At 44.1% G+C, this 27,496-nt stretch overlaps 1 protein-coding gene across 22 annotated transcripts in view; it reads right to left on the bottom strand.

Moving 5' to 3' along the window:
* CALD1 (caldesmon 1) overlaps positions 1–27,496 on the bottom strand; it is a 245,624-nt gene that overhangs the window by 107,255 nt on the left and 110,873 nt on the right. For 6 of the 22 annotated variants that reach the window (XM_005288047.5, XM_005288051.5, XM_005288055.5 and 3 more), the window contains one exon: positions 4,416–4,527. The exons of 13 other annotated variants lie outside the window; for them this stretch is intronic. In XM_005288047.5, coding sequence (XP_005288104.2) covers positions 4,416–4,486 — 71 coding nt within the window. In that variant the 5' untranslated portion in view covers positions 4,487–4,527. Of the gene's footprint in view, positions 1–4,415; positions 4,528–5,138; positions 5,524–27,496 lie in introns of those variants that run through there. 3 more of the 22 variants (XM_005288049.5, XM_065567268.1, XM_065567276.1) reach the window with 1 other exon arrangement.

The raw sequence follows: 27,496 nt of genomic DNA, 5'->3' as shown, positions 1-27,496 counted from the left end.
CTCCCCGCTGCCAATGTTTGTGTGGGTTCCAGACAGTGGCTACCAGGCAGCCTCTGATGGAGGAAGCCCCCGAGCAGGATTCTAACTGCACTCTGCATCCACAAAGTCACGCTGGGTCACTGTAGTCCAGTCAACTCCACTGGGGAACTCAGTAGGGATGTGATTTGTCCCACAGTGTTTTGAACGCGCTCCAGGGGAAATTCTAATCACAATTCTCCGTCAGACAGGATATGCCTCCTCGCCTACACTATCCAAAATTCTTTACAGGAAGTTGGGGTTATGGGTGGGGAGAGCGGATTGCTAACAGCCACCCTCAAGGGTCTCTGTCTTTCCTTTCAAATAAAAAAGAAGCAAAAACCAAGCTGTTATAATCTGATAAACTGGATCTACATGAAGTAAATGTATATTCACTGCAAATGAGCATTGGTTCAGACCTCCAGCATGGGATAAATCTAAATATTACTGTGTCCTCACGTAAACAGCAGGCCTCTGCCAATCAGTGAATGTGACTGGCACCTACAGTAACTCCTCGCTTATTGTTGTAGTTATGTTCCTGAAAAATGCGACTTTAAGCAAAACGGTGTTAAGCAAATCCAATTTCCCCATAAGAATTAATGTAAATGAGGCGGCTAGGTTTCAGAGACATTTTTTCACCAGACAAAAGACTATACCAAATATATACACACACACACACACACACACACACACACACACACACACACACACACAGAGAGAGTATAAGTTTTAAACGAACAATTTAATACTGGTACACAGCAATGATGATTGTGAAGCTTGGTTGAGGTGGTGAAGTCAGAGGGTGGAAGAGGGAGGGATATTTCCCAGGAAATGCCTTACTGCTAAATGCTCAAGGGTTAACCCATTGTTGTTAACGTAGCCTCACACTCTGTAAGGCAGCACCAATGGAGGGAGGGGAGACAGCATAGCAGACAGAGACACACACTCTGTGTGTGTGAGAGACAGAGATGCACAAGGCCCCTTCAAGTATGCTGACCCCACTCTAAGTACATTGCCTTTTTAAAGGTTTCAGAGTAGCAGCCGTGTTAGTCTGTATCCGCAAAAAGAAGAACAGGAGGACTTGTGGCACCTTAGAGACTAACAAATTTATTAGAGCATAAGCTTTCGTGGACTATAGCCCACTTCTTCGGATGCATATAGAATGGAACATATATTGAGGAGATATATATACACACATACAGAGAGCATAAACAGGTGGGAGTTGTCTTACCACCTCTGAGAGGCCAATTAATTAAGAGAAAAAAACTTTTGAAGTGATAATCAAGCTAGCCCAGCACAGACAGACAGTTAGATAACAAGTGTGAGAATACTTACAAGGATACTTATCTCCCCTTGTAAGTATTCTCACACTTGTTATCTAACTGTCTGTCTGTGCTGGGCTAGCTTGATTATCACTTCAAAAGTTTTTTTCTCTTAATTAATTGGCCTCTCAGAGGTGGTAAGACAACTCCCACCTGTTTATGCTCTCTGTATGTGTGTATATATATCTCCTCAATATATGTTCCATTCTATATGCATCCGAAGAAGTGGGCTATAGTCCACGAAAGCTTATGCTCTAATAAATTTGTTAGTCTCTAAGGTGCCACAAGTCCTCCTGTTCTTCTTATTGCCTTTTTAAGTAGATCAGCAAGTTGAGACAGCAGCTGCTGCCAGGAAGCTCCCTCTGTCCTGAGCCCTGTCGTGTCCTCCCCCTGCTCTATGGAAATGGGGTAAGCGGGGTGCCGGAGCAGGGGGGAGGGGGACACCCTGACATTAGCCCTCCTCTTCCCCCCCCCCCACCCTTGCACAGCAAGCAGGAGGCTCCGGGGAGCAGGAGTGGCGCCAGGGTTTTTGAGTGCTCCTCCTCTGAGCATTCAGGGGTCTTGGGGGCTTCGGCGGCGGGGGGTCTTTCTGCGCCGCATCTTCGGGGCACTTCAGCGGCGGGTCCCGGAGCGAGTGAAGGACCCGCCACCGAATTTCCACCGAAGATCCAGAGCGGAAGGACCCCTCCGCCGCCAAATTTCCTCCAAGGGCAGCAAAATGCCACCCCCCAAATCCTGCCGCTCTAGGCGACTGCCTTGGGTCGCCTAGTTGAAGCGCCGGCCCTGCCGGGGAGCAGCTCCAAGGCAGAGGGCAGGAGCAGCACATGGCACTGGGGGGGAGGGACAGCTGGCAATTGATAGCCTGCCAGGCAGCTGCCACGCAGGGAACTTAGGGGAACGGAGAGCTGCTAGGGGGGCTGCCGGTCCACCCTGGTTCCAAGCCCCCACCAGCTAGCTCCAACGGGCTGCTCTTTCTGCAAGCAGTGGGCAAAGCAGGCAGCTGCCAAACGACGTTAGAAGGGAGCATTGCACAACTTTAAACAAGCATGTTCCCTAATTGATCAGCAACGTAACAACAAAACAATGTTAACCAGGACATATCCCTGTCAGTAACTATGACAAGCATTTTATTCAATTAATGTATTGCTTTGCAGATTTACTTTGTGGTGAGAGCCCAACAGCTCTGGAGACAGAAGTGCCTGTTTACCCAGAGGAATGGTCCAGCACTGGAACTGGCCATGCAAGTTTCTCTCAAACTGTCTAACCAAATGCATCAATACAGATCTGGAGGGAACACTCGAAGGTAGCTCATTCTCCATGACCCATTTTGCAGCCTCTTTGTTAAGATTGCTAGCCAACTTGACAGTTGTAATGGTGGCTTTTGAAATGTGGAAGCTACCATCTCATTTCACATTGGCCACCATGCTTTCATTTGGGTTTATTTATCTGCAAATGACTTTACTGTTTCTCAACACCGAAGAATCAGTTTTCCACCCTGATCTGAACCATCACATACACAGTTCTATAGGATAGTGCTTTCCTTCTAAAATAAATAGTAATTAAAAGGCATCTATGTCCATCCATTTGATGTCCCTTCCACTATCCATTTGAAAAGTCTTGCCTGAATAGGCAAGACCATATTAAAAATGTTCAAGGCAGATACAAAAAATATGTATTTTATATTATACCCCACTGACTTTTTTTTGTTTCCATCTAAAACTGCTTCGTAAAAAGAAAGAAATATACCTCCGCAGCATTTGAAACTCAAATACTGCAGCATTATGCTAGTACATGAGAACCTGAACATGAAAAAGACTAGAAACAAAAGTGAAACTGACTATATCGTTTTCAGTATCCAAATAGAAAGAAAGAAAGAAAGAAAGAAAGAAAGAGCAATGGGTAAATTATATTTTTTTAAATTCTTGCAGTTTTAATAAACTAATAATGTAATCATTGTAACATAAATAAGGAAATTTGTTTTTTCTTTTAAATATTAGGGGCCTGATTCCTTCCCCTCTTATGCTGGTGTAAAACAGGAGTAACTCCACTAACATCAATGGAGTTGCACTAGTATAAAATGGGTGTGAATTAGAGGAGAATCAGTCCCAAAATTTTCAAGCTGTTCATTTAATAAAGTCTTGTCACTGCATTTGACCTAACAGTAACATTTAGGGTCAAATTCTACTCTTATGTACACCAATGTCAATCTGGAGTAACTAGGAGCAGAATTTTGCCTCTATAATCTATATCAAACAGTTGCAAACAAATCATAAATGTAATGTGCTAGTAGTGTAGATATTTTAGCAGGCAGTTCTCATATTGAGTATTAAATAGTCTAAGGGTAAGTATTCACATATTAAGTACTCTAAGGCCTTGGCTACACTGGCGCTGTACAGCGCTGCAACTTGCTGCGCTCAGGGATGTGAAACCCCCTCCCCCGAGCGCAGCGAGTGCAGCGCTATACAGCGCCAGTGTAATCAGTGCCTGCAGCGCTGCACGCTCGCTCGCAGCACTGCAAGCTATTCCCCTCGGAGAGGTGGAGTACTTACAGCGCTGCAAGAGAGCTCTTGCAGCGCGACTACACTTGCGCTTCACAGCGCTGCCGCGGCAGCGCTGCGAATTGCCAAGTGTAGCCAAGGCCTAAGGGTTTTATTTCCACTCTGCTTTCCTTCAACACTCTATAATTTGAGCTCTATCTCTGGAACCACCACCACAATCTGATTTCTATGACTAGCAGTCAGACGCGTGACATTTGACCATTGTCAGCTTGACAAGTTCCTTTCTATTATACCTGTAAATGATTTCACATTGCCCTACTCCACCTTCAGTACTTACATTCTTCCTCAACACACCAGGCTGGGATTTTCAAAAAAAGCCTAAGGAAGTTAGGCACCCAACTCTCATTGACTTTCGGCCTCTCCCTAGAAACATTACCCATTCCCATTTTTTTAAACATATTGGTAGCAAAGTTGTTCAGTAAAACTGTACCACACTTTGGATATTGAGACACAGAAAGCCTCAAAGCCGGTACTAACACAAATCAAACCACGGACTCTGTTTTCCAATGTAACGCCTCACCTCTCCGCTTCAAGGCGCATTTCCTCACGCTTTTGCCTCCTGAGTTCTCTGCGGCGTTCAAAGTCATCCATGGTGCGTGTTCAAGCTTTCAAAACTCCAAACAGATCAGAATCTAAACCGAGAAAGGTAGGTGAGTTAGAAGGGACATGGAATACAATTGGATGCATTTAACCAACGGAGATATTTCAGGGGTGGTTTTTTGCTTTTTAAACTCCACTGGTATGATTTTCTTTCTCTAGCAATAAATTTCCTCAGTATTGCTGAGATAAACAGGATTAATGAAATGCCTAGTAGGATAAACACAGCCCATTCCTGAGTTTAGTTTCCAAGTTAAAATTAAATCAACATACAGTAACCTAAGTACTGTATATATCTGCTAGCCACAGACTAGCTATTTGTAATGCCACAGGTCCTTTCCTAGAAACAATAGAAAGAATTCAGCAGGACTGTAATTGTTTTTAACTTCAAATTTTATTGGAAGCAATAAAATGCTACACAACAGATTTCTCGTTTCTTTCTAGCTGCACAGATAACAAGAATTCTGGAAAGGCTAACACTCCCCCCCTTCCCCACCCCCACCCCAAAAAAAGGGAGAGAGAGAAAAAATAGAAGGCAGAGCTTTTAAATACCACCCAGAAGGAGACAAGTTGTGTATAAATCCTTCTTAAAGAACCAAAAGCAACTTTTTAATAGTTTAATCCATGCATTTTAACAATGCCCTACCTTCTTCTTGATAATTTAGTCCATGAAATATTTCCCCTTTATAGTTCTTCATATACAAAGCCTTTTCAGCCTTCGTTTATATCCCATCAAGCCGAGTATTACAGAATTCCCCTGCAGCCCCCAAACCAAAAATGACTACCAGAAAAGGGAAAGCTGTTCTCTTTTTGTCCCTGCTTTGTTTACAGAGCTGTCAGTGGTTAGTTAAACTCTGCCTGGAATCTGGCATTTAAGGCCTGCTCTAAGATTGCTTCCTGTGTAGAGCTGGAGGCCTCAACTTCCTCTGGAATCCTAGCCTAGACTCTGCACTCAGAGGAGGGTTTTTTTTTTTTTTCTCCCTTAAAAACATTTTCCAGCTCTTTAGTACAAGAACAGCCTCTTACACTGCGAAAAGAAAGAGTTCAGATAGTCTCAGTTTGAAGGGTAGCTATTAACTAACTGTTTACAATTTAAAAGAGACAAAGAGAAGCTGCATTCATTAATTATTTGAAGTTATTTTTTTTAATCTGTTTATCTGCCTTAAAGCTTTACCTCTGCAGTATCTGAGCATCTTCCATATCAAATCAACAACAATAGTGAAGTCTTTAGTGGACCTCAGGGAATCACTAGCACATCTCCCTTTTGGGGGTAAAATCTCTGCTTGGGGTAGGGGTGGTTTTTTTTGGTGGGGGGGTTGTTTTTTGAAAGGGCGCTCACCACAGAATAGGATTCTTGGCACAGTTTTGACCTTTACAATAGAAATATAGCTTTCCTGAAAGCATTTTTAGCAAGTTCTGATGAGACTTCCAGTAGAGAACCCCAAAAGGGGACTGGATCCAGTGAAGATACCTGACCAAACGCTTTTGAAGATCATATACTTTTTTATGTGAAACCACCCATTTATTGCAAATTTCATGAAAAAACAAAATTTCTTTCTGGCAAATGCCTGGGGACGATATGAAAAAAATATTTCTTACTTTCTCTCACCTCTACCATGGCCCCAATTCAGCAAAACACTTAAGTACATGCTTGGCTTTAAGCATGTGCTTGGCTTTAAGCACGTGCTTCAGTCTATTTCAATTCAGCATTGACTTCACAGCGACTACTCATGTGCTTGAAGTTAAGCACATACTTAAGTACTTTGCTGGATCAGGGCTTTAATATCGGGGCAGCAAGGAGGTGGAAACTTGCCTTGATGTGAATGAATAAACTCCTTCAGTCTCTATGCCGTCAATCACCTTTCCATTGTACTGAATTAGCTCTCAGAAAGCGACAGTGATGGTGTGCTTATGCATCATTTTCAACCTATTGGAGCCAAGAAACACAGAGCCAGAGCGTGTTCCCTAATATAGAATTACTACTTCTTGCAAAGTACTCTCAGGCTGCCACCACTGGTGACGGCACAGTGCCAAGACATGCCATTCCGCTTTCTCTCGGTACAATGAAATAATTGCAAATTTCCTTTCAGCGACCTTCAAGGCAGACAGCCTGAAAGCTTGTACCCACTGGTGAATTTCCAGCAACTTACTTAGTGCTAGATCACTCTCTCTTGTGTACTAGACGATCTGGTGATCCTTTCTGTCCTTAGACTCTGTGACTCTGTAATGCATACAGGAATCTTCAGTCTGATAATGGCTGGGCAGGTGGCAAGGTGTGATTACCACTGGTGCAAAATGACCACAACTCCACTGAAGCCAAAGCTCTTTTGCTGGTTCACTCCTAGCAGTGAATTTGGCCCATTGTTTGTGAGGAGATCAGTGGAGGAGGCTTCCTGGACTTAAAAAAGAGGAAGGGTGTCCAGTTCCAAGGTATTGCTACACCAATCTGTTTTTAAGCAAAGTTTACCCACTTGCTCAGCTAGCCTAGGGAATCAGAATGCAGTACACTCCAGCCACGTGCCCTTCCTTCTGCCCAGCATTCCCGCAATGACAGGGGCAGCAATGGGGATGCAGCAGAATGTCATTCTCCTTATTCTGCACTGCCCGGGGATCCCATTTATGCAGGGTTATTTCCTAGGGTCCACTTTTGTGGCCCCTTTATACCGATAAAACAGCATAAAGGGACCAGAGCAGAAAGGAGATTATAAAAGAAATGAGAAACCCAATTTCTGGCCTCAATCTCCTGCACCCTGATTATTGAGGGACAGGAATGCTGTGAAGAGTGAGGTCTCACTGTTGGGGCTGATGTTTCCAGGAGCACTGAAATAACATAACATAAATAAAGGAAGTGTCCCTAGCCTCTGTTTGACAGAAGCTGGGAATGGGCAGCAAGGATGGATCACGTGATGATTACCTGTTCTGTTCATTCCCTCTGGGGCACCTAGCACTGGCCACTGTCGGAAGAGTCCTGGACTTAGGACGGAAGAATCCCATGCACTGCTACAGACTAGGGACCGAATGGCTAGGCAGCAGTTATGCAGAGAAGGACCTAGGGGTTACAGTGGACGAGAAGCTGGATGAGTCAATAGTGTGCCCTTGTTGCCAAGAAGGCTAACGGCATTTTGGGCTGTATAAGTAGGGGAATTGCCAGCAGATCGAGGGACGTGATCATTCCCCTCTATTCGAAATTGGTGAGGCCTCATCTGGAGTACTGTGTACAGTTTTGGGCCCCACACTACAAGAAGGATGTGGAAAAATTGGAAAGAGTCCAGCAGAGGGCAACAAAAATGATTAGGGGGCTGGAGCACATGACTTATGAGGAGAAGCTGAGGGAACTGAGATTTAGTCTGCAGAAGAGAAGAATGAGGGGGGATTTGATAGCTGCTTTCAACTACCTGAAAGGGGGTTCCAAAGAGGATGGATCTAGACAGTTCTCAGTGGTATCAGATGACAGAACAAGGAGTAATGGTCTCAAGTTGCAGTGGGGGATATTTAGGTTGGATATTAGGAAAAACTTTTTCACTAGGAGGGTGGTGAAGCACTGGAATGGGTTACCTAGGGAGGTGGTGGAATCTCCTTCCTTAGAGGTTTTTAAGGTCAGGCTTGATAAAGCCCTGGCTGGGATGATTTAGTTGGGGATTGGTCCTACTTTGAGCAGGGGATTGGACTAGATGACCTCCTGAGGTCCTTTCCAACCCTGATATTCTATGATTCTATGACAGGATACTGAGATAGATGGACCATTGGTCTGACCCAGTATGGCCATTCTTATGTTCTTAAGGACACTGATTTGAGTGTTAGTATGGTCCAGTGGACTTGCACAGAGGAAACCTGAGTTCTGTTCCTGGCTCTGATACTGATACTGTATGACCTTGAGCAACTCCCTTTCACTCTTTTTGCGTGTTTCCCTTCACACCTCTTGTCTGTTTAGATTGAAACCTTTCAGGGCAGGGACTGTTTCTCACTATATGTTTGTACAGGGTCTAGAACAATGGGACCCTGATCTCAATTGTGGCCTCTAAGTGTTACCATAATATAAACAATAAAAGGAAGAAATTCTGGCACTGGAGATTTATGGATCAGAGCTCAAATGGCTGAGCAAACATGGCCTGAGCCATTATGTCTGTCCTATCCTTGAGGTCTGTAAGGGGAAGTGTGCCCTTCACCAGCATGATAACAACTTGAGCCCACAGAGCATCACTAGTACACTAGCCAGTACGCTGACTTTTCACGCATACTGAGGCGGTAACACCATACCCATGCTGACATCCTGTGAGAATGCACAAGGCTCCCCTGTGCCCTCTGGCTCCACGGCAGAGGGCACCAGAATTTATCCACAAGACTCAACATTCATCAAAATTATTAGCAGTTTTGTAGATTCCATCCTACCAGGCCAAATGTCTACACAGAACTAAATAAAACATCGTGTCCCATCTGCCTCTCCTTCAGTTTTCCATAGCCCTGGCCTAGAATGCATTGGGTTGCCAACCCTCCAGGATTGCCCTGGAGTCTCCCGGAATCAGCATTGATCTCCTGGTGACTATTGAAAGCAATCGAGATTGTAATAGGATATTTTAAGAAAATGACTTTATGTCATGTTGGGGGGAAAAAAACTCTCAGAATAGCTTCAGTCAGAGTTGACAACCCTAAGAATGCAGGGGGTTCTTTCCAGTACAGTACAGTACAGTACATCCTGCCCTCTGCAAGTAGAGAGTGCCTTGCTTTACTTGTGCACGTGGTCTGGCATCTACTGGACCACAAGCACCACCCAGGGTGGAGAGCAGAGCCCTTCCAAGCCTCCTTCTTCAGCTGAAAAGTGGAAGAACGAGCAATTCTCTTTGTTCAACTGCATCTTGTTTAAACTGGCACCCATGAAATGCAGCTATGACAAGTATGCTAGAGTAATATCTGGGCGAATTAGAGTTCCTTAGTCGATCTTCAATAAAAACAAATAAAATCTGTTTTCTATGAAAATCTGTCAGAAAATGTTTGGAAATATTGTGTTTTCTTATTAACTATACGCTAGAGCCATTGGACCCAATTCGGATCGGTTATAAGTGGGAAGTAAAAAGGTGTTACTCCAGAGCTGAATTTGCCCAAATGTCACATCCCATTTAAGCGTCTACTGTACTTTGAGACACTAGGAGCACCTAGAAATATTACATTACCAAGACGAAAACTGACATTTAAACAGGGTCTAAGAATTCATCTCCAAAGTTACTTTCATGTGACCACATCTGCAGGCGTTACAGTAAAACTTGGCCAACTGTTCATGTTGACTGCAGATACTGAACTTTTGTACCTTAAAAAAAAACAAAAAAAAAAACCAAGCAGCTTTGCTCCTTCCCAAACAGAATAGCTCATTTGGGACTCAAGGCAAAATAAACACATTAGGTCATGTGAACATACAGTTTTGTTTTAATTTAGCCCATCCCTTGTTTCATCTGACTGTGCTTCTTAAAACACATTCATCAGAAGCAAACTACCTAAATAACAACAGTCAATATTTAGCTTCATAAAATCAAATTAAGGAGATTGCCTTCTGCGCTACATTGGTTTTACTTCCATCTGCACTCTGTGGTTACATCTACACTGTGAACAATGGGTGTGATTCCCCGGCTTGTGTACACATCCATGTACTTGCTCTCACTGAGTTACCATGAGCACAAACAGCAGTGCAGCCGTGGTTGAATGGGTAGCGGCAACAGAGGCACAACTTAACAGTGCTGAGTACAAGCCCAGCTGAAACCACTGATCCACACACTCTCCATCCCTCTCCATTCTCTAGGGAGTGTTGTGCACATGGATGACAATTTTGCCTTGCCCTTTGGTGATCCACGCAAGGAGCGGGAGGTTCCTTACTTCATCCCTTCTTCACATCCCTCCACATCAGGGCCAGGCAGACTCTGCCTATTAGATAAATATTTATCTATCTGTCCTAGGCAGACAAAGGTGCATAACTAGGTGTTAACGTTGTGGTAACTGAGTGAGTAAAACACTCAACTACAATTCCGAAAGTCGTGGGTTTGCATCTCGATCAATCTCATGCTGAAAGGCTGCCTCCCGTTCACTCAGCTGTAAAATAGCTACCTGCTCCATCGGGTTAGGACAGTCGAAGGCGGTCAGATGTGATGCTGGCCACATCACACCCTTGTGTACCTATGGCTCTGAAACTGACATGCCTTAACCGTGTCAGCCTGGTGAACCACTGGCTTCGGGGAACTCCGTCCAAGGAAAATCAGAATTTTCTTTTAACATTTGGATTTGCATGTTCCGGACCCAAATGTGCTTGTGGTGACATTTAACGATGGTTTCCCGTTAGCAGACAGAGGAAGAAACATAGCTGGAGGCTGCTGGCAGAGACACCAGTTCTCATGTCAGAAGGAGTGACCTATGACCCTCCTCTTTGAGTGTCCTCAGAAATATTCCAAATATGTTGTCCCCAAAGATCAGACAAAACTGAAATAGTCCTTAACATAAAGACCAGGGGTGAAATCCTGGTCCCATTGAAGTCGCTGGCAAACCTCCCATGTACTTCAACACAGTCTGGATTTCACCCAAAAGGCCAAATTCTGCCGTAGCATCTACCACAAGATGTCACTGCACTTGCACAAGGTTTAAGAAGTTGGTCTCGCTACACACTATTTTACCTCAAATACACACTTGCAAAGCCACTGAGAGTTGCACATACACTTCTAAAGGCAGAATCTCTCCCACTCTTTTGATACACGTTGTTTGAACCAGAAATACCATGTCAGTTAAGTTTCCTCCCATTGTCATTATTGTTGGTTTTGAGGGAATATTTGGCCTTCAGTGCTGAAAGAAGAAAGCACTGGAAATTGGAATCCCCTTAGTTCCCATTTAATCATAAGTAAAGGCTATTTCAGCTGTTGAATATATGACTGAGCCTGCTAGCTGCAAAGTGCCCTGAAATCAAAGGGATTTAAAGATACACAACAGTTTATAGGAAGTGCTCAGCATTGTGCACACTCAGCCCCAAATGAGCTCCTCTTTATATTTATTGTCTCCAGACTTTCAAGGGATGGGAAGGGAATCCTGTCTGTCAACAAGCTAGCTTCATTGCTCCCCTTTCGCTAGTAACTTTTGGCTTAATGTAAACAAAAAAAATTGCCCATATTTTACCCACAAAGCCATACATCTATATTATGTTAGCCCAATCACTGAAATACCGGTACCATGCACTGCACTAAAGAACGCCAACACAAACTCTACCTTACCGGAGGTATGCTGCAAATTCACAGTCTGATCCTACAAGTCACTGGGGCTGCCTCTGGGAAAGTGTTGACCAGCTTCAACTCCCAAGGAAACCACAGAAAACTACCAGCAGCTCACAGAATCAGCCCCTACATGAGGATCGAGAATGCATTTTCTCTAGGTAAGAGCCAATTCTGCACCGCTGAAGTCGATGGCAGTTTTGCCATTGGTTTTAATTGGAGCAGAATCAAGACGTAAGAGAGAGCAATGAAGGATGGATTTACAAATAAACAGCATGGCTAGTTAAGGTTAGGAATAGCTGCATGTATGCAGCGCAATCTTACTTTGCCATCCTCAAGAGTCTACTAAATTCTGCCCACATTTACCCCTATTCAACTCCAAAGAAGGGTCTTTGAAGTCAATGGAGAGGGTGAAAAAAAGCTAAGTTTACTTACAGCTTGAATGTCAAAATATGAAATATTAACTACTTTGACTTCACATCTTCTGAAGGCAGAGGCGCCATCTTTCTAATTTGCTGGGGAGTGCTCGACCCCTGCTTTGCCCTAGGCCCCACCCCCACTCTACCTCTTTCCTCAAGCCCTCACCTCTTCCCACCTCATCCCACCCCATTCTACCCCCTCCCCCTAGTGTGCCCCACTCTCGCTCCTCCCCCAGCCCCCAACGCCGCTGAACACCTGATCTGCAGTGGGTCAGCGGGGCTGCCAGCAGATGGGAGGTGCTGGAGGGGTCCAGAAGGAGCTGATCGGTGGGGCTGCCAGTGGGTTGGAGGCACTGATCCCCGGGGCTGCTGGTGGGTGCTAAGCACCCACTATTTTTTTTCCATGGGTGCTTCAGCCCCGGAGCACCCACGGAGTCAACGCCTACGTCTGGAGGCGTAGGTTCAAACACAGGGAAGGTCTAGGTTTACTTAGTCCTGCTTCAGTGGAGGGGAATGAACTAGACGACCTCTCGAGGTCCCTTCCGGCACTACATTTCCATGATTTTATGACTGACCAGCAGGAGGAACTGATGGACAGATGTGCATCAGCAGAGCTCAGTGAGGGCCCAGAACTGCAGTTAGTAGAGGGCACTGCAACTCAGGATGGAAATGTGCGGAGCAATTGACCACACAGAACCCAATTCGTGGAAGTGCTATTGGTCTTTCACTGACACACATACTACATTTGCTTGCCATGTTTTAACAATATATCTAAACTACTAAATTAGTTGTGAGTGAGTGGGTTTTATGTACCTTTTTTTCACTCAGTTCATGTTCCTTCTCTTCATCTCTCCAATCCTGCGTTAATACAACTTTAAGGTGACAGTTAAAAATAACAAAAAGTCAGGAAATGCAAAAGGTGAAGTTCCAACAGCAACATTAACTCAGCCATAGTGCAAACTCTGCATGATTTCTGGAATCCATTTTACAGCACAAACAGTGATTTATTAAGCTACACGTGTAACTGTAAAAAAAAAAGAAAGAAAGAAAATAATACATAGGTCCTATGCAGACAGCTTACTATGGCTTAATTTTTGCATTTCATCCTTTTTCTCTGTTAAGATATGCAACAACTGTCGAGCCCAATTCTCCATTCTGTAGAAGCCCCTAAAGTCCATTGAGAGTTGAGGGTTTTTACTACCTTGCACAATTTAACCCACAAAGATGAATTAATACACTTTCTTCAATGTATATTTTGTTAATTTCACCACCAGCTCCGCCCAAAGAGTTTTTAACCAATTTGCACCCCAAAAATTCAGCTGACAGAACTACCAATTGCTGATGGCTTTGCATACTGCACTTGTACATTCCTTGAACAAACCAGCATGCATTTCAGCCAGCTGTACACTAGATGAACACATGCGCAGTGCATATCATATAAAGTGTGCACCTGGAGTCAAATTAAGCCATGATGGAACTTCATAGAAGTCTATGGAAGCCCACAAAGTATGAGTCTTCCCATGTAGACTTAATGACATTTTCCACTGTGCATGCTCAGTTCACAATTTTCAAATGCTCCTAACTATAGTAAATAAACCCCATTTTTTTCTTGCCAAGCAAAGATAATAGTCTCCAGGGAGCCTCCCCTTCCTTTTTGATTTGTAGCTGGATCCTGAAGGACAATCACGCACTCAGAATATGGGGATATAATTAGGCAGGAAAGTAGAGCATATTGCAGGCACACGTGAATGAACCTGCCTCGAACTGTGGTACGTGGACCTAAATTTTCAAATGTGATTTTGGTGTGTCTATTTTCGGTGCCCTACTTAAGATACCTTAAAGGCATCTGAATTTCAGAAAGTGATGCCTACTCTCCCTATGAAAATCAGGCCTCTTTCCCAGAAACCGAGGCACTCAAAATCATTAGTCACTTTTAATAATGTGTGTCATGATCTATGTATGTCCCAGTATGTAATGTGAAGGCAAAGAATGACAGCTATTGCGGTAACAGAGTCACCAGAGAACCCAGGAGTGGTGAGGAAGCATGTAAAGTAGGCTATGTTGATGGCAGAAAATAACAGCCCAGAAGTGCACTACTGTATACTTGTCATGTTATATAAAGCATGGCACATTGCTTGAAGCAGCAGGATGACAGTGTTTCCAAAACTCCTCAAGAGAGCTCCTGCAGAGATGCAATTAACAAAGCGTGACAAGGATCTGACTGTACCATTTCCAAACAGAATGACACATGCACAGGCAAACACGTTGTGGCAATGGTCAGAACATTACAATTCAGTAAATAGAATGCTCCTGGTGTATTTTGTACAGCATTGCACAATGCTTAAAGCAGCAGGGGGAGCAGTGTTCCCAAAACCTCTCACCAGAGTTCTGGCCAAGATTCAGTTAAACTAGACAGGTGAGGCTCTGACCATCCCCTGCACAGCTATCACTGAGAGTGCACAGACATGTGCAGTTACTTTGTGTGAATGTTACATGGGAAAATAAAAATTAAAGTATGCATCAAGCCAATAAATCTTACAGCTGCTTAAGTGTTCTAGGAATTGTGTCTTGGACAAGGCCTGTGTGGTCCAGAAAGGAAAAGTTTAACATTTCCAAAACATTTCCATATCTTTCATTATCTGCTACCTTTCACTAAACTGTAATTCTCCCTGAGAGAGTCTTCAAGCACTTCCTCATGATTACAAGTGTTAGGTTTACCCAATTAAGAATAAGAAACAGAAGCATGTGACTTATGTGACCAATTGAACAACACAGCTCAGATTCAGAATACTGAGTATTGAACACAGGCAGCAAACTGTTTGCAATCAGTCTGTCAAGTTTATGTATACATGTGCCAAATACATAGCAAATTCGAGGAAATTTCAATCTCTTTGCAGCTATGAATCGAAAAAAAAGTTTAAATTTGTCAGGTACTTTATTTCTTGAAAATTAGTCACTCATCTTTTCATTAGAGCGTATCTGTCAATCGCTGCTGAATTCTGCCTTCAAATCTCACGCATTTTAGGGTACCCAGAGTAAGGGTGGCATGTTGGAGTGGGAGTGGATGTGTGCTCTGGGGTCTTCTGGCCCATGGGAACTCCAGAGCTCTCAAGATTTTAATAAAGCAGCTGGCCCAACAGAGTTAATGTCCAGTTTGAGAGATACCCCCTTCAGCCGATATCCTTTAAATCCTGTGACGTGTTGGGGGGATGGTGTCAGCAGCTCATGGGAACAGAAGGATTGAATTGGGGAAAATCTGACTGGGAGAGGCTTGAGGAAGGAAGATGGGAAGTGGAGAAGGAAGGTGCAAGAACAGGGGGAGGGTGTCAAACCAAAATCCCAGATTCTAACATCTGTGAATATTGAGGTTGTTTGAAATCCAAACATAGATCTGAATTTTGCAAATGGCATTTATCTTTATGATGGCCTGTAATGGGGCGCCTGCCCCACACTGGGCTCTCAGGGGTTAATAGAGCCCTAGGGAGGCTGCACAGGAGACAGCCAATCACAGAAGGGCTTATAGGAGCAGCCAATCAGGGCTGGGCAGGCCCATATAAGAAAAGCTGCAGTACAGAGCAGCTTCAGTCACTCCCTGGACCTGGAGGAGAACTGGCTGCCTTGCAAGCTGAAGGCAGCAAGCACCCTGAACAGAGCAGTGCTGCAGGCAGAGACCTGAGGAGCTAAAGGCAACTCCTGGCAGGCTGCCGAGATCTGCAGGCTGAGGCCCTGAGGCAAGGGCAAAGAGGGTGCTGGGGCCGTGGGGAAGTGGCCCAGGGAGATCTACAGAGGATTAGAGGAGGCGACGCAAGCAGCAGCCATATACAGGGTCCCTGGGTTGGGACCCAGAGTAGTGGACAGGCCTGGGTTCCTCCCCCCACTTGCCACTGCGGAAGTGGCTAGACTAAGGGACTGCAATGTTCCCCTGGAAGGGGGGAACACATAGCGGCACAGCCAGAGGCCTGAGTCACTGAAGAGGACGCCGTGGTCCTGGGAGTGACGTGCGCCCTAGAGCAGAAGTGACAGCGGCAAGGCACTACCAGAAGAGGGCGTACTGGCAAGAAGAACTAATTCCCATGACAGCCAGCAGGAGGCGCCAGAGTTGTGAGTTGCACGCTGTCACATGGCCCAAAACCAAACCCCCACATCCAAACACTCCTGAATTTTGGGGTGCTCAAAATCCAGACCCAATTTTCCATGGCTTCATCCCCTTTTTAGTCAAAAGGTTTGGATAAATTTCAGTGAAGCATCTACATTTTCATGGGCTTAACTGAACCAAATCAAACCTTCAACCCATTTGAGGTTGGCTCTTTGCTATTAGGAAATGCTGACAGTTGTCAGGTCAGATATTGTTAATTTAAATGATTCCATAAGCAGAAGAAGAGGGTTGTCTGCAGTAAAATCTTTGTCCTTTGCTTCCCAGTCATGCTGCAGTAACTGGAAACATAAGAAACATTTCTTGAGGTTTCCTTGCATTTTCAGGACCAAACAACATGTTGTTACGAATGCTAATTACATAATTAAAGTGGCACTTTAAGTTCTTATTAAATCTCACACATATACCTCCACACAAAGCCACATAAACAACAACACATGAACACTTTGGAAACATATCCACAATAAAATACAAACACACACACGCATACCCTAAAGCATGCAGTAAATGACACCGCACAGCAAGACACTCTAGGCTAAACTCAGCTCAGGGGCTGCACCAGCTTCAATCCAGGCAGAGGCTGCTAGGTACAGTCATGGAGAGGATTCAATGACACAAAGTAGTAACAACTCTCTTCTGCTCAGTCCCAACAGGCCAAAAGGTGTCATTTGGGCTCTTCCATTTTATGGGGAACACCAAGTTAGAAAACAATATGATCTGGGTTCCACCAATTATAAAGACTGCACATCTATCAAACACTGTTCTGTACAGATCTGAATTTATATCCTCTATCTCATTGCTGTGAGCACATATGGTTCTTGCATTGTACATAAAACATTTATATAGACACAAATATCTATGGACATGACTAAGCAGTTTCTTGGTTTCTACTCAGTACCAAAAACTAGTCCTGCCAATGTATTAATATTTAAATTTCTCTGACTTAATATAAACTTTGTTCCAAGCACTACATAGGTCTCCTTAAAGTTTATGTAGCGAGTAGTCAACACAGTGCCAGCTGGCAAGTTAAACAATCTATTAAAATAGACTCCTGCTGAATTTAAAAGATAGTTTTTCCTCTTTTCCACCTTTATTCCTCTGCATACAGATGTATTATTTTGGGAATATTTTCCAGTCCCATTTAATGAAAGGCAAAAGAATTACCCTTGGCAGTTAATGAGTTTTTCCCCATAGTGGTCGCCTGCTGTTCTTGGAATTTGTTCCACTACTATTTGGATTGTAATGGTGCTAAGATGCCTTCAAATATATAGGCATATAGGAAGAGGGCATTTGGCTTAGGTGTAATTCTTAATTCAGAAAGCCATATGAGGATTTACTCAGAGTCTTCACGTTACTGATGTGTGATCAGTGACTTGGTTCAGAAAATGATCAATAGCACGTTCCAGCCAAGAATCTCAAAGCACAAACATTAATGACAATCTCCACAGCCCCTCATGTGATAGGTCAGTATTATTATCTGCATTTTACAAATGGGCAAACTGAGCACAGAAAGATTAAGAAAGCTGCCTTAGGACTCACAAGAAGTCTGTGGCAGAACCAGGAATAAAAGGCATAGCAGTGATCTCACTGCCTTTAAGCACAACACCATCCTTCTGCCCAGAAGCTGAAATGCTTATCTAAACTTTATCAAAACTATCTGAACTTCATGACCCAGCAACATTGCAGCCCATCCTTGTTGACTGCAATGAAAGCAAATCAAACCTTTGGGTTGGAAACGTTAGTAGTTCAGACTTTCTCATGAGAGTTTCAGGACTGCCTGCATCCAAGTGGGCTAGAAAAATTTGTAGGAGAGAGACTGAAAAAAAAAATGGAGATATCCTATCTCCTAGAACTGGAAGGGACCTTGAAAGGTCATTGAGTCCAGCCCCCTGCCTTCACTAGCAGGACTGAGTATTGATTTTGCCCCAGATCCCTAAGTTCAAGGATTGAACTCACACTGCTGGGTTTAGCAGGCCAATGCCCAAACCACTGAGCTATCCCTCCCCCATTGTTAGAAGAAATACTACTACTACTTAGTGTTAGAAGAAGCCTTGTTAAAAAAAATACTACTACTACTTAGGTTTTATATAGGGCTTTTCATTAGTAGATCTCAAAGCACTTTACAAAGGGAGGTAAGAAATGACTCTTCTGCTTCCAATCATTGTTGAAACCTGGACTTATTTCATGCCTCCTCACTTTTAGTACTGAAAACTATTTACATTAGAAAAAATAATCATGAAACTGAGCAGGGGTGTGGACAAGGGGGGGCAAGCAGGGGCATAGCCCTCCCCCCAAATAATTGGCAGAGGCACAGAACTCCTCCGTCCTTGGGGCCATGGCAGGGAGAGTGAGCTCCTCCGGCCCAGGGCTGCAGCCAGGGGAGAGAAAGAGAGCTCCTCCGGCCCAGGACTGCAGCAGGGGCACAGAACTCCTCCGGCCCCAGGTCCAAAGGAGCTCTCTCTCTCTCCCCAGTGCAGCCCTGGGACCAGGGGAGCTCTGTGTCTCTTCAAAAGCAGCCAAATTTAAATTCCTGTGCACACCCCTGAAACTGAGATAACAGGGTTATTTACAAAAAAAGGAAAGAACCCCTCAGCATTTTAGATTTCCTGCATGAATAATGTTTAAATATTCCTCATTTGGCATCTCTGTCACGTATTGAGTCCCAAATTTGGGCCTTGGCAGGTTGATAGGTGTGCCACTGATGAGAAGTTGCATGAGATGAAGCTAATGCTATAGTAGAAATGCCAATGATTTTTTTCAACGGCCGGTCCTATGCAATAAACATACAATATACAGACGTGAATAGAATTTTTGACTCATATATCATGTCATATAATGCATGTCATCTCCTGAAAAAGCAGCTTCAAAACCGACAGATGAACTTGAGTGGCAGCTGTGCTACATTATGAAGTTTTCTTTATTTAGAGACTACGGGCAAATCCTAAATCCAGTGCCCCGTGCCTAGCCTGAGTACCCGAGCCACACACAGGGCGGGTTCACGGAAGAAGGTATTCCCTCATTGAAGGTATTCCCCTCACAGAGATTACAGAAGCAGTCTCTGAAGCCCTTTACATGGCCTTCTCACCCCATCACCCCCACCTCCGTACCCACACAAACACAATGGAATGAGGATGGGAGGATCTGCAAAGAGGAAAACTTTCCATCCCTGCCCTTCCCCTGGCCTGCTTATGTCCCACCTGCGCCAAAACTCCCAAGAGCAGATCTCTATGTGGAGAACTCTATGATCCATACTCCCCTCTACCCCCAAAGCTCTTAACTCTTGCATCCCTTTGCACAGCATAATTGCACAAGTTCCCCTTCCTGGGAAAACTCCCTACTGATGAAGGAATGGGCAGTTTCGGGCTTACTAATGTTATGAAAGTTATTCTCAGTTTACACCAATGCAGCTGTGAGCAGAATCTGGTCCACAGTATGTGACCACTAAATGAAGCTGGAAGAGGGGGCCTGAGGGATCCATCTAAATATCAGGGTTGAGCTACATTCAGAGGTCTGAATTTTATCACTATCGAATCAGGCATTTGTAATGTAGTCAGGCCATGATTGCTTAGCACAGACTGCATTCCTCAATCTACACGCCTCAACTAGTGTCTGAGTGCCCAGCATTTCCAGTAAACAATTCCTGGTCACACTTTATATTCAGATTCCATTTATAAGTTTTTATAAAGGTTTAATAAATTATTCCTAGCTGTTATAAGCTTGTTTTAAGACACAAGTGATGTGTGTGTTCTATGTGGCTATAAGGATATCAGCAGAACGTGTTAGAGATAAACAATGGTTATTACCACCTTTTGACCTCTATAACAATTAATAAACCATTTCTTAAACATATATTAAGCATTTTAAACCCTTTACAAACTATTTATAAAGGGAACCCTTTATGTTTATTAAACCAGAGTCCCATCTCTTCTCCATCACAGGGGATGCTACATCTTTTTCTGTGGCAGATAAAGTAACTTTGTTCCATATAGCTTGCAGTGGGAGTGAGTCTTTCAGATGACACTTTAAAAACCCAAAGTCTTGTCTAGTCATCAGGGACATTAAAGTGACAAATTTGGCAGCTGTAGGAGATCACTGGCTTTTATAATGCCTCAAGAAGGCTTCCATAAAGTTAAAGTAGCACATAATCTGGCCTTTCTTGGACATTAGGAAAAAGTTCCTAACTGTCAGGGTGGTTAAACACTGGAATAAATTGCCTGGGGAGGTTGTGGAATCTCCATCTCTGGAGATATTTAAGAGTAGGTTAGATAAATGTCTATCAGGGATGGTCTAGACAGTATTTGGTCCTGCCATGTGGGCAGGGGACTGGACTCAATGACCTCTCGAGGTCCCTTCCAGTCCTAGAATCTATGAATCTTTCCATGGTATTTCAGTTTCTGGGCAGTGGAATAATTCTTGTCCCATAAATTGCTCACTAGAGTAAAAAAAAAAAAGAAAGAAAGAAAAAAGCCCTAAATACAAGCACATAGCCAAATACTGAGCTATTCAGGTTTCGAGCTATCTTGTGACTTAGACTACATACCCTCACAGGGAAGTAAGAACCCCTCCTTAGACTCCTCCTTGGGCTCAGCCTGGCCTACAGGGGTAAGTGGGCTTCTAACTCCCCTTTATAGCAGTCACACGGGGCAAGTGACAATCTTGCCATGAGTAAGGCCTTTATGGTTTGGCCAAAAGAGGATAATTAATTTGTCAGGTTGTTTTCATGATCACAAAGCCTCCTTACACCAGGGCCGTCCTTAGGCATACGCAGCATACGGGGCTGCGTAGGGCACAGGGCCGGCTCCAGGCACCAGCGCAGGAAGCAGGTGCTTGGGGTGGCCAACGGAAAGGAGTGGCACGTCCGGGTCTTCAGCGGCAATTCGGCAGCGGGTCTCTCAGTCCCTCTCAGAGGGAAGGGCCGGACGCTGAATTGCCACTGAAGAAACGGGGTGGTAGAGCCGCTGCTGAAGTGCCGCCAATCGCGGCTTTATCTTTTTTTTTTTTTCTCCTTCGCCACTTGGGGCGACAAAAAGCTGGAGCCGGCCCTGGTTGGGCACCTGAAAATTTGGGGCACCCCTGGGTCTTAGTGTCCACCTTCCTCCTCTTCCTATCCCTGTTCTGACCCTTCCTGCAGGCTCCCACCACAGCTGGCTGCTGCAGACTGGTGATCTTCCTCCTGAGGTGAGCTAGTACTTAAAAGTGAAAAAGCCTCCAGCCTGCCAGACCTATTAACACAAGATTGAAACTGTTAAAGAGCCATTCAAGTGGTAATGAAGCCTTTAACAGGCATCTTCCAACCCCCAGGTATATACTGTCTAGGGTGACCAGATGTCCCAATTTAATAGGGACAGTCCGGATTTTGGGGGCTTTTTCTTATAGGCACCTATTACCTCCCACCCCCGTCCCAATTTTTTACACTTGCTGTCTGGTCACCCTAATACTGTCAGTTTCTGAATTTACTGACCAAAACAGTTGTGCATTACTGTAATATTTACTCAGAACATGTTAGTCTACAGGACCTTAGTTAAAAATTTGCTTTAAAAATATTTCATTAGTGTTGCTGAAGATTATAAAATCACATCTCTAAAAAATCCTTGCATAGATTTTTAGATGCACAATCTGAGTATTCATCTTTAGCCTTAAATTCTTGGATCTTCAGCCATACAGTTTTTTAAATAAATCCTTCAAAAGACCACCCTTATCTAAAATACACATGCGAGCCCGGGCTGCCGTTGGGCATAGGCGCATCAGTTTAATTATACTGCATAGGGCCACATAAATCCTAAGGATGCAGGGGCGGCTCAAGGCACCAGCGCAGCAAGCACATGCTTGGGGTCGCTATGGGGGCGGCAGTCAGGCTGCCTTCGGCGGCGTGCCTGCAGGAGGTCCGCCGGTCCCGCGGCTTTGGCGGCAGGTACACCGAAGGCGTGGGACCGGTAGTTCACCCGCAGAAACGCCGCCGAATCTGCGTGACCAGCGGACCTCCCGCAGGCATGCTGCCAAAGGCCACCTGACTACCGTGCTTGGGGCGGCAAAAAACATAGAGCCGCCCCTGTAAGGACGGCCCTGCCTTACACCCTCCTTTAACCATCTTTTAGCAGAGTCTAATTCTTCACTGTACAAAGTTGAAGTGTCAAAACTGTATTTTGCAGGAGTTCTTTGTTTTAATTTCTAATGCCCGATGTCTGTTAGGGGACTCAGTTGTTTGGCTAACAGTTGCATTTCATTAGATTTTTTTTATGATGATTCTCTCTGGTCTGCAGATATGTGATGAATCTCAGATGTTTAAATAGAGTATAACAGTGCTCCATTGACCTCACCAAGTACAGTTGGAAGGAAAGAAAGGTAATTTTCTCAGAGAAATGTTAAAAATGTGTCTCCACTATAACACAGATGCCGAGGATAAAGAAACTCCAGAGGGATTAAAATATTTTAGATTAATTTGGAAGAAAGCCACATTGTGTAAAATCTGGTTAGTTTGGGCCTTTCCAATCCCAAGTCATATAAACAAATCCATTTAAACTGCATTTGTTAAAAGAAACGTTACAAAAAACAAAATTACTGGTTGTAAGTCAAACGACCTCCTGTTCTGTATTCTCTTCTTACAGACTAAAGAACAAACACATGTACACTGTAGTACAGCCATGGCTCGTGTGGTTGCTGTATAATTCATACTGCTTGGAAATTAAGTCTTTTAAGTAGAGGGATTTTGGCCCCCTCAAGCAAGGCTTTAAAAGTTAAGCAAGGTTAGGTCTGGTTGGCACTTGAGCATGCTTATCTCTTATAAACCAGACTGTTGCTTACAGGCCTCAGATAGGACTAACACTGATAGAAAAGCGGAGTCTGCTTTATCTTACTAGGTAGCCCTACTTTGATGCACAGATCTCAGCTTCACTCTCTTACTGGAATGTGTTCTTGGGAGGGGGAGAGGGGCAGATGAGCCTTCTCTTTATGCCAGATTCCAGTAGCGTTCCTCACACTGAATAGTACCTCACCCTTGCTATCAATGGGACTGTTTGAGGGGTAGGTTATTACTCAGTGCAATGAAATTTGTTTGAACCTAGCCCTTGGTATTCAGTCACTTTGGGCCATATTCTGCCATCTTTACTCATGCTGAATAATGGCTTACGCCCCGAGTTGTCTCTCAAACGATTGGGATGACTCACACAAGGTGGTTCTACCAACCTAAAGAAGTGATGCAAAATCTGGTCCTTAGGACTTGAGCTTGCAGAGGTGTGAAGGGGGTTTGTGAGAAAGCAGCTGGGAGTCACCAGGAGGGCTGCTGGGCATAGTGAACGTTTCTGAATGGTTAGCATCCACTAAACTGATATAATCTTAAAGCAACAGGCACTGCAAGATAGTGGGCCAGCAAGAGTACTGCACTAGCATATGGCATGTGTCACTGAGTGGCTGGACATGAGGGATACTGTTTTATTATACCCCTTAGACACATCACTCTGTCTCTGATTGGAATTTGTGGATGTCCCATGCTCTCACTATCTTCTAAGACAGGGGTAGGCAACCTATGGCACGCGTGCTGAAGGCAGCACGCAAGCTGATTTTCAGTGGCACTCACACTGCCCAGGTCCTGGCCACTGGTCCGGGGGACTCTGCATTTTAATTTAATTTTAAAAACCTTATTTACATTACTACGACAATAGTTTAGTTATATATTATAGACTTATCGAAAGAGACCTTCTAAAAATGTTAAAATGTATGACTGGCACGCAAACCCTTAAATCAGAGTGAATAAATGAAGACTCAGCACACCACTTCTGAAAGGTTGCCGACCCCTGTTCTAAGAGCAATTCTCAATCATACTTGAATGAGCCACTACTCCCAGAGGATATTCCCCCAGAGAGAGAAAAACAAAGAAAAATGTGGAAATGGCAGAAAGGCTAAATGACATTTTTGTTTCACTTTTCACCAAAAAATTTAGCAGAGATTGGACATCTAACATAGTAAATGCCAATGAAAAAGAGATAGTATCAGAGGCTAAAACAAGGAACGAACAAGTTAAAAATTACTTAGACAAGTTAAGCCTGGTCCACACTAACCCCCCACTTCGAACTAAGACGCAACTTCAGCTACATTATTCACGTAGCTGAAGTCGAACTATCTTAGTTCGAACTTACACGTGGTCCACACACGGCAGGCAGGCTCCCCCGTCAACTCCGTGTACTCCTCTCGCAGAGCAGGAGTACCGGCGTCGACGGTGAGCACTTCCGGGATCGATCTGGGATCGATTTATCACGTCTAGACAAGACGCGATAAATCGATCCCAGAAGACTGATTGCTTACCGCCGGACCCGGAGGTAAGTATAGACGTACCCTTAGATGTCTTCTAGTCACCTGGGCCTGATGAAATACATCCTAGAATACTGAAGGAGCTGACAGATGAGATATCAGAGCCATTAGCAATTATCTTTGAAAAGTCATAGAAGACAGGAGAGATTCCAGAGGACTGGAAAAGGGCAAATATATATAAAACTATAAAGAGGGGAATAAAGACAATCCAGGGAATTACAGACCTATCTGCTTAACTTCAGCACCCAGAAAGATAATGGAGCAATAATTAAGCAATCAATTTGCAAATGCCTAAAACAGGGGTCGGCAACCTTTCAGAAGTGGTGTGCTGAGTCTTCATTTATTCACTCTAATATAAGGTTTTGTGTGCCAGTAATACATTTTAACACTTTTAGAAGATCTTTTTCTATAAGTCTATAATATATAACTAAACTATTGTTGTTTGTAAAGTAAATAAGGTTTTTAAAATGTTTAAGAAGCTTCATTTAAAATTAAATTAAAATGCAGAGCCCCCCGGACTGGTGGCCAGGACCTAGGCGGTATGAGACACTGAAAATCAGCTCACGTGCCGCCTTCGGCACACGTGCCATAGGTTGCCTACCCCTGACCTAGAAGATAATAAAGTGATAAGTAACAGTTGGTATGGATTTGTCCAGAACAAATCATGTCAAACCAATCTAATGGCTTTCTTTGACAGGGTAACAAGCCATGTGGCTAAGGGAGAAGTGGTAGATGTGGTATATCTTGACTTTAGTAAGGCTTTTGATACTGTCTTGCATGACCTTCTCATAAATAAACTAGGGAAATGCAACCTAGATGGAGTTGCTACAAGGTGGATGCATAATAGGTTGGAAAACCGTTTCCAGAGAGTAGTTATCAGTGGTTCACAGTCAAGCTGGAATCAGTTCTGGGTCCGGCTCTGTGCATTATCCTCATCAATGATTTAGATAATGGCATAGAGAATACACTTAAGTTTGCAGACAATACCAAACGGTTGCAAGTGCTTTGGAGGATAGTATTAAAATTAAAAATAATCTGGACAAATTGGACAAATGATCTGAAGTAAATAGGATTACATTCAATAAGGACAAATGCAAAGTACTCCACTTAGCACGGCTGGCCTTACCATGAGGCGAACTAAGGCGGCCGCCTCAGGTGTCAGACTGTGGGGGGATGCCACTAGGACCCAGAGTGTAGAAAATTGTGTCTGCTGCTGGTGCATATGTATTCTCTCTGCTCTAGATGCACAGAGATGGTGGAGTGCTGTGCTGGAGGAAGGAGGGCACAAGAGACATAACAGGCAGGCAGGAGAAAAGGTGAGAGGGAATAACAGAAAGCAGCAGGAGCTTCAGGGAGAGAGAGGAGGAGGAGCCTTTTATGTACCTCTCTAGCACCTCCAGGAGCCTGGACTGATTAACACCAGCTTCTCAGGGAGCTTCCTGTTCCTTGCTGCTTCTCTGAACCCACTTGAGGAGAACAGGCAGTCAATGGAAGTAGTAGGAGCCAATTAGGCCCTTAAGACGCAGATATCTTCCCTCACTCAGACCCTGCTACCAGCCTGCTTATTTGTCCCCTTCAACTGAGGGTTGAGAGCCACTATAGCTGGCACAGAACAGCAGTCATGAGTGAAAGAAGAAAACGCCCCTCTGGGGCAGCATTCAGAAAAAGCAAGCAAGCAAAGGAAGCTTTTCTATCTAAGCAGGAAGGAGCTCTCCTGACCTGAGATACATAGCAACAAATGTTCACGGTGAGCCTTCCAGCCCCAGTGAGGATGTGAGTTTTGAGGAGATGCCTGACCTTCCAGTTAGTCAGAGTGCAGGTGACCTGGCAGCTACTGCAGCATCCATATCTCCATCTCAAATGGTAACCATGCACATTCCTGAAGAAAAGTATAGATCAGAATGTGGTGGAGGTGCAAGAAACAGCTGCTGCTGAATTTAGTTCCTTAGATGATCCAGGACTGTGGACCCACTTGAGCAGTAGTCTGGGGGACTTCCTTGTACTGCATGGGCCACAGCAAGTGAAAAACTTCATGTTCCCCAAAGACAATGAAAATAGAAGTTTCCATTAAACACATTACTGGCGTGAAATCCCCAATGGTGACAAAGTGGAGAGCCCATAGCCTATGTGCTCAAAAACCCAGAATGCTGCATACTGTTTTTGTTGCAAACTCTTCCAGTCTAATGTTTCAGCCACATTGGGTTCTACAGGAACAAAGGACTGGAAATATCTGGCTAGAAATCTGGCATGCCATGAGAAGGCAGCATGACATACTGTTTGAAATAAATGTTGTAAGCGAGAGACTCCAAGGTGTTGACCTCGATATATCTGGAGTAATGGAACAACTGGACAAAGCAAAGTCATACCTACAGTCTTACCGGTCAAATGAGGGATTTCAAAACGTTCTGAAGAGTGCACAGAATTGGCAGAGAACTTCACACTGAAGCCATTTTCCCACCCATTCAATAATACAAGAGTCACTGAAGAAGAAGACATTTTGATTACGAGGCACAGGATAATCCCATAAGAGACCCCCAAACAACTATTCAAAATTGAATTCTTTAACCAGGTGCTAGATTGTGCAATACAGTCAGTTGAAGAACGTTTCATGCAGCTCAAGGAACACAGCAATATATTTGGGATGTTGTATGATATTCCAAAACTCCTCACTATACCTGAAGAAGACCTACACCAGCAATGCAGGGCACTAGAGACAGTGTTGACACATGATGACATGCATGATATTGATGTGAGTGATTTAGGTGATGAACTGAAAGCCCTTTCAAGATACATTTCAGCAGGGTCAACTCCAAAGGCTGTTCTGGAATATATGTGCACAAATAAGATGACCACCCTCTTTCCAAATGCTTTTGTTGCTCTGCAGATACTTCTA

Source organism: Chrysemys picta, chromosome 1, assembly GCF_011386835.1.
Source record: "Chrysemys picta bellii isolate R12L10 chromosome 1, ASM1138683v2, whole genome shotgun sequence".
Classification (NCBI taxonomy): Eukaryota; Metazoa; Chordata; order Testudines; family Emydidae; genus Chrysemys; species Chrysemys picta.
This window is presented reverse-complemented; position numbering and strand designations above follow the sequence as displayed.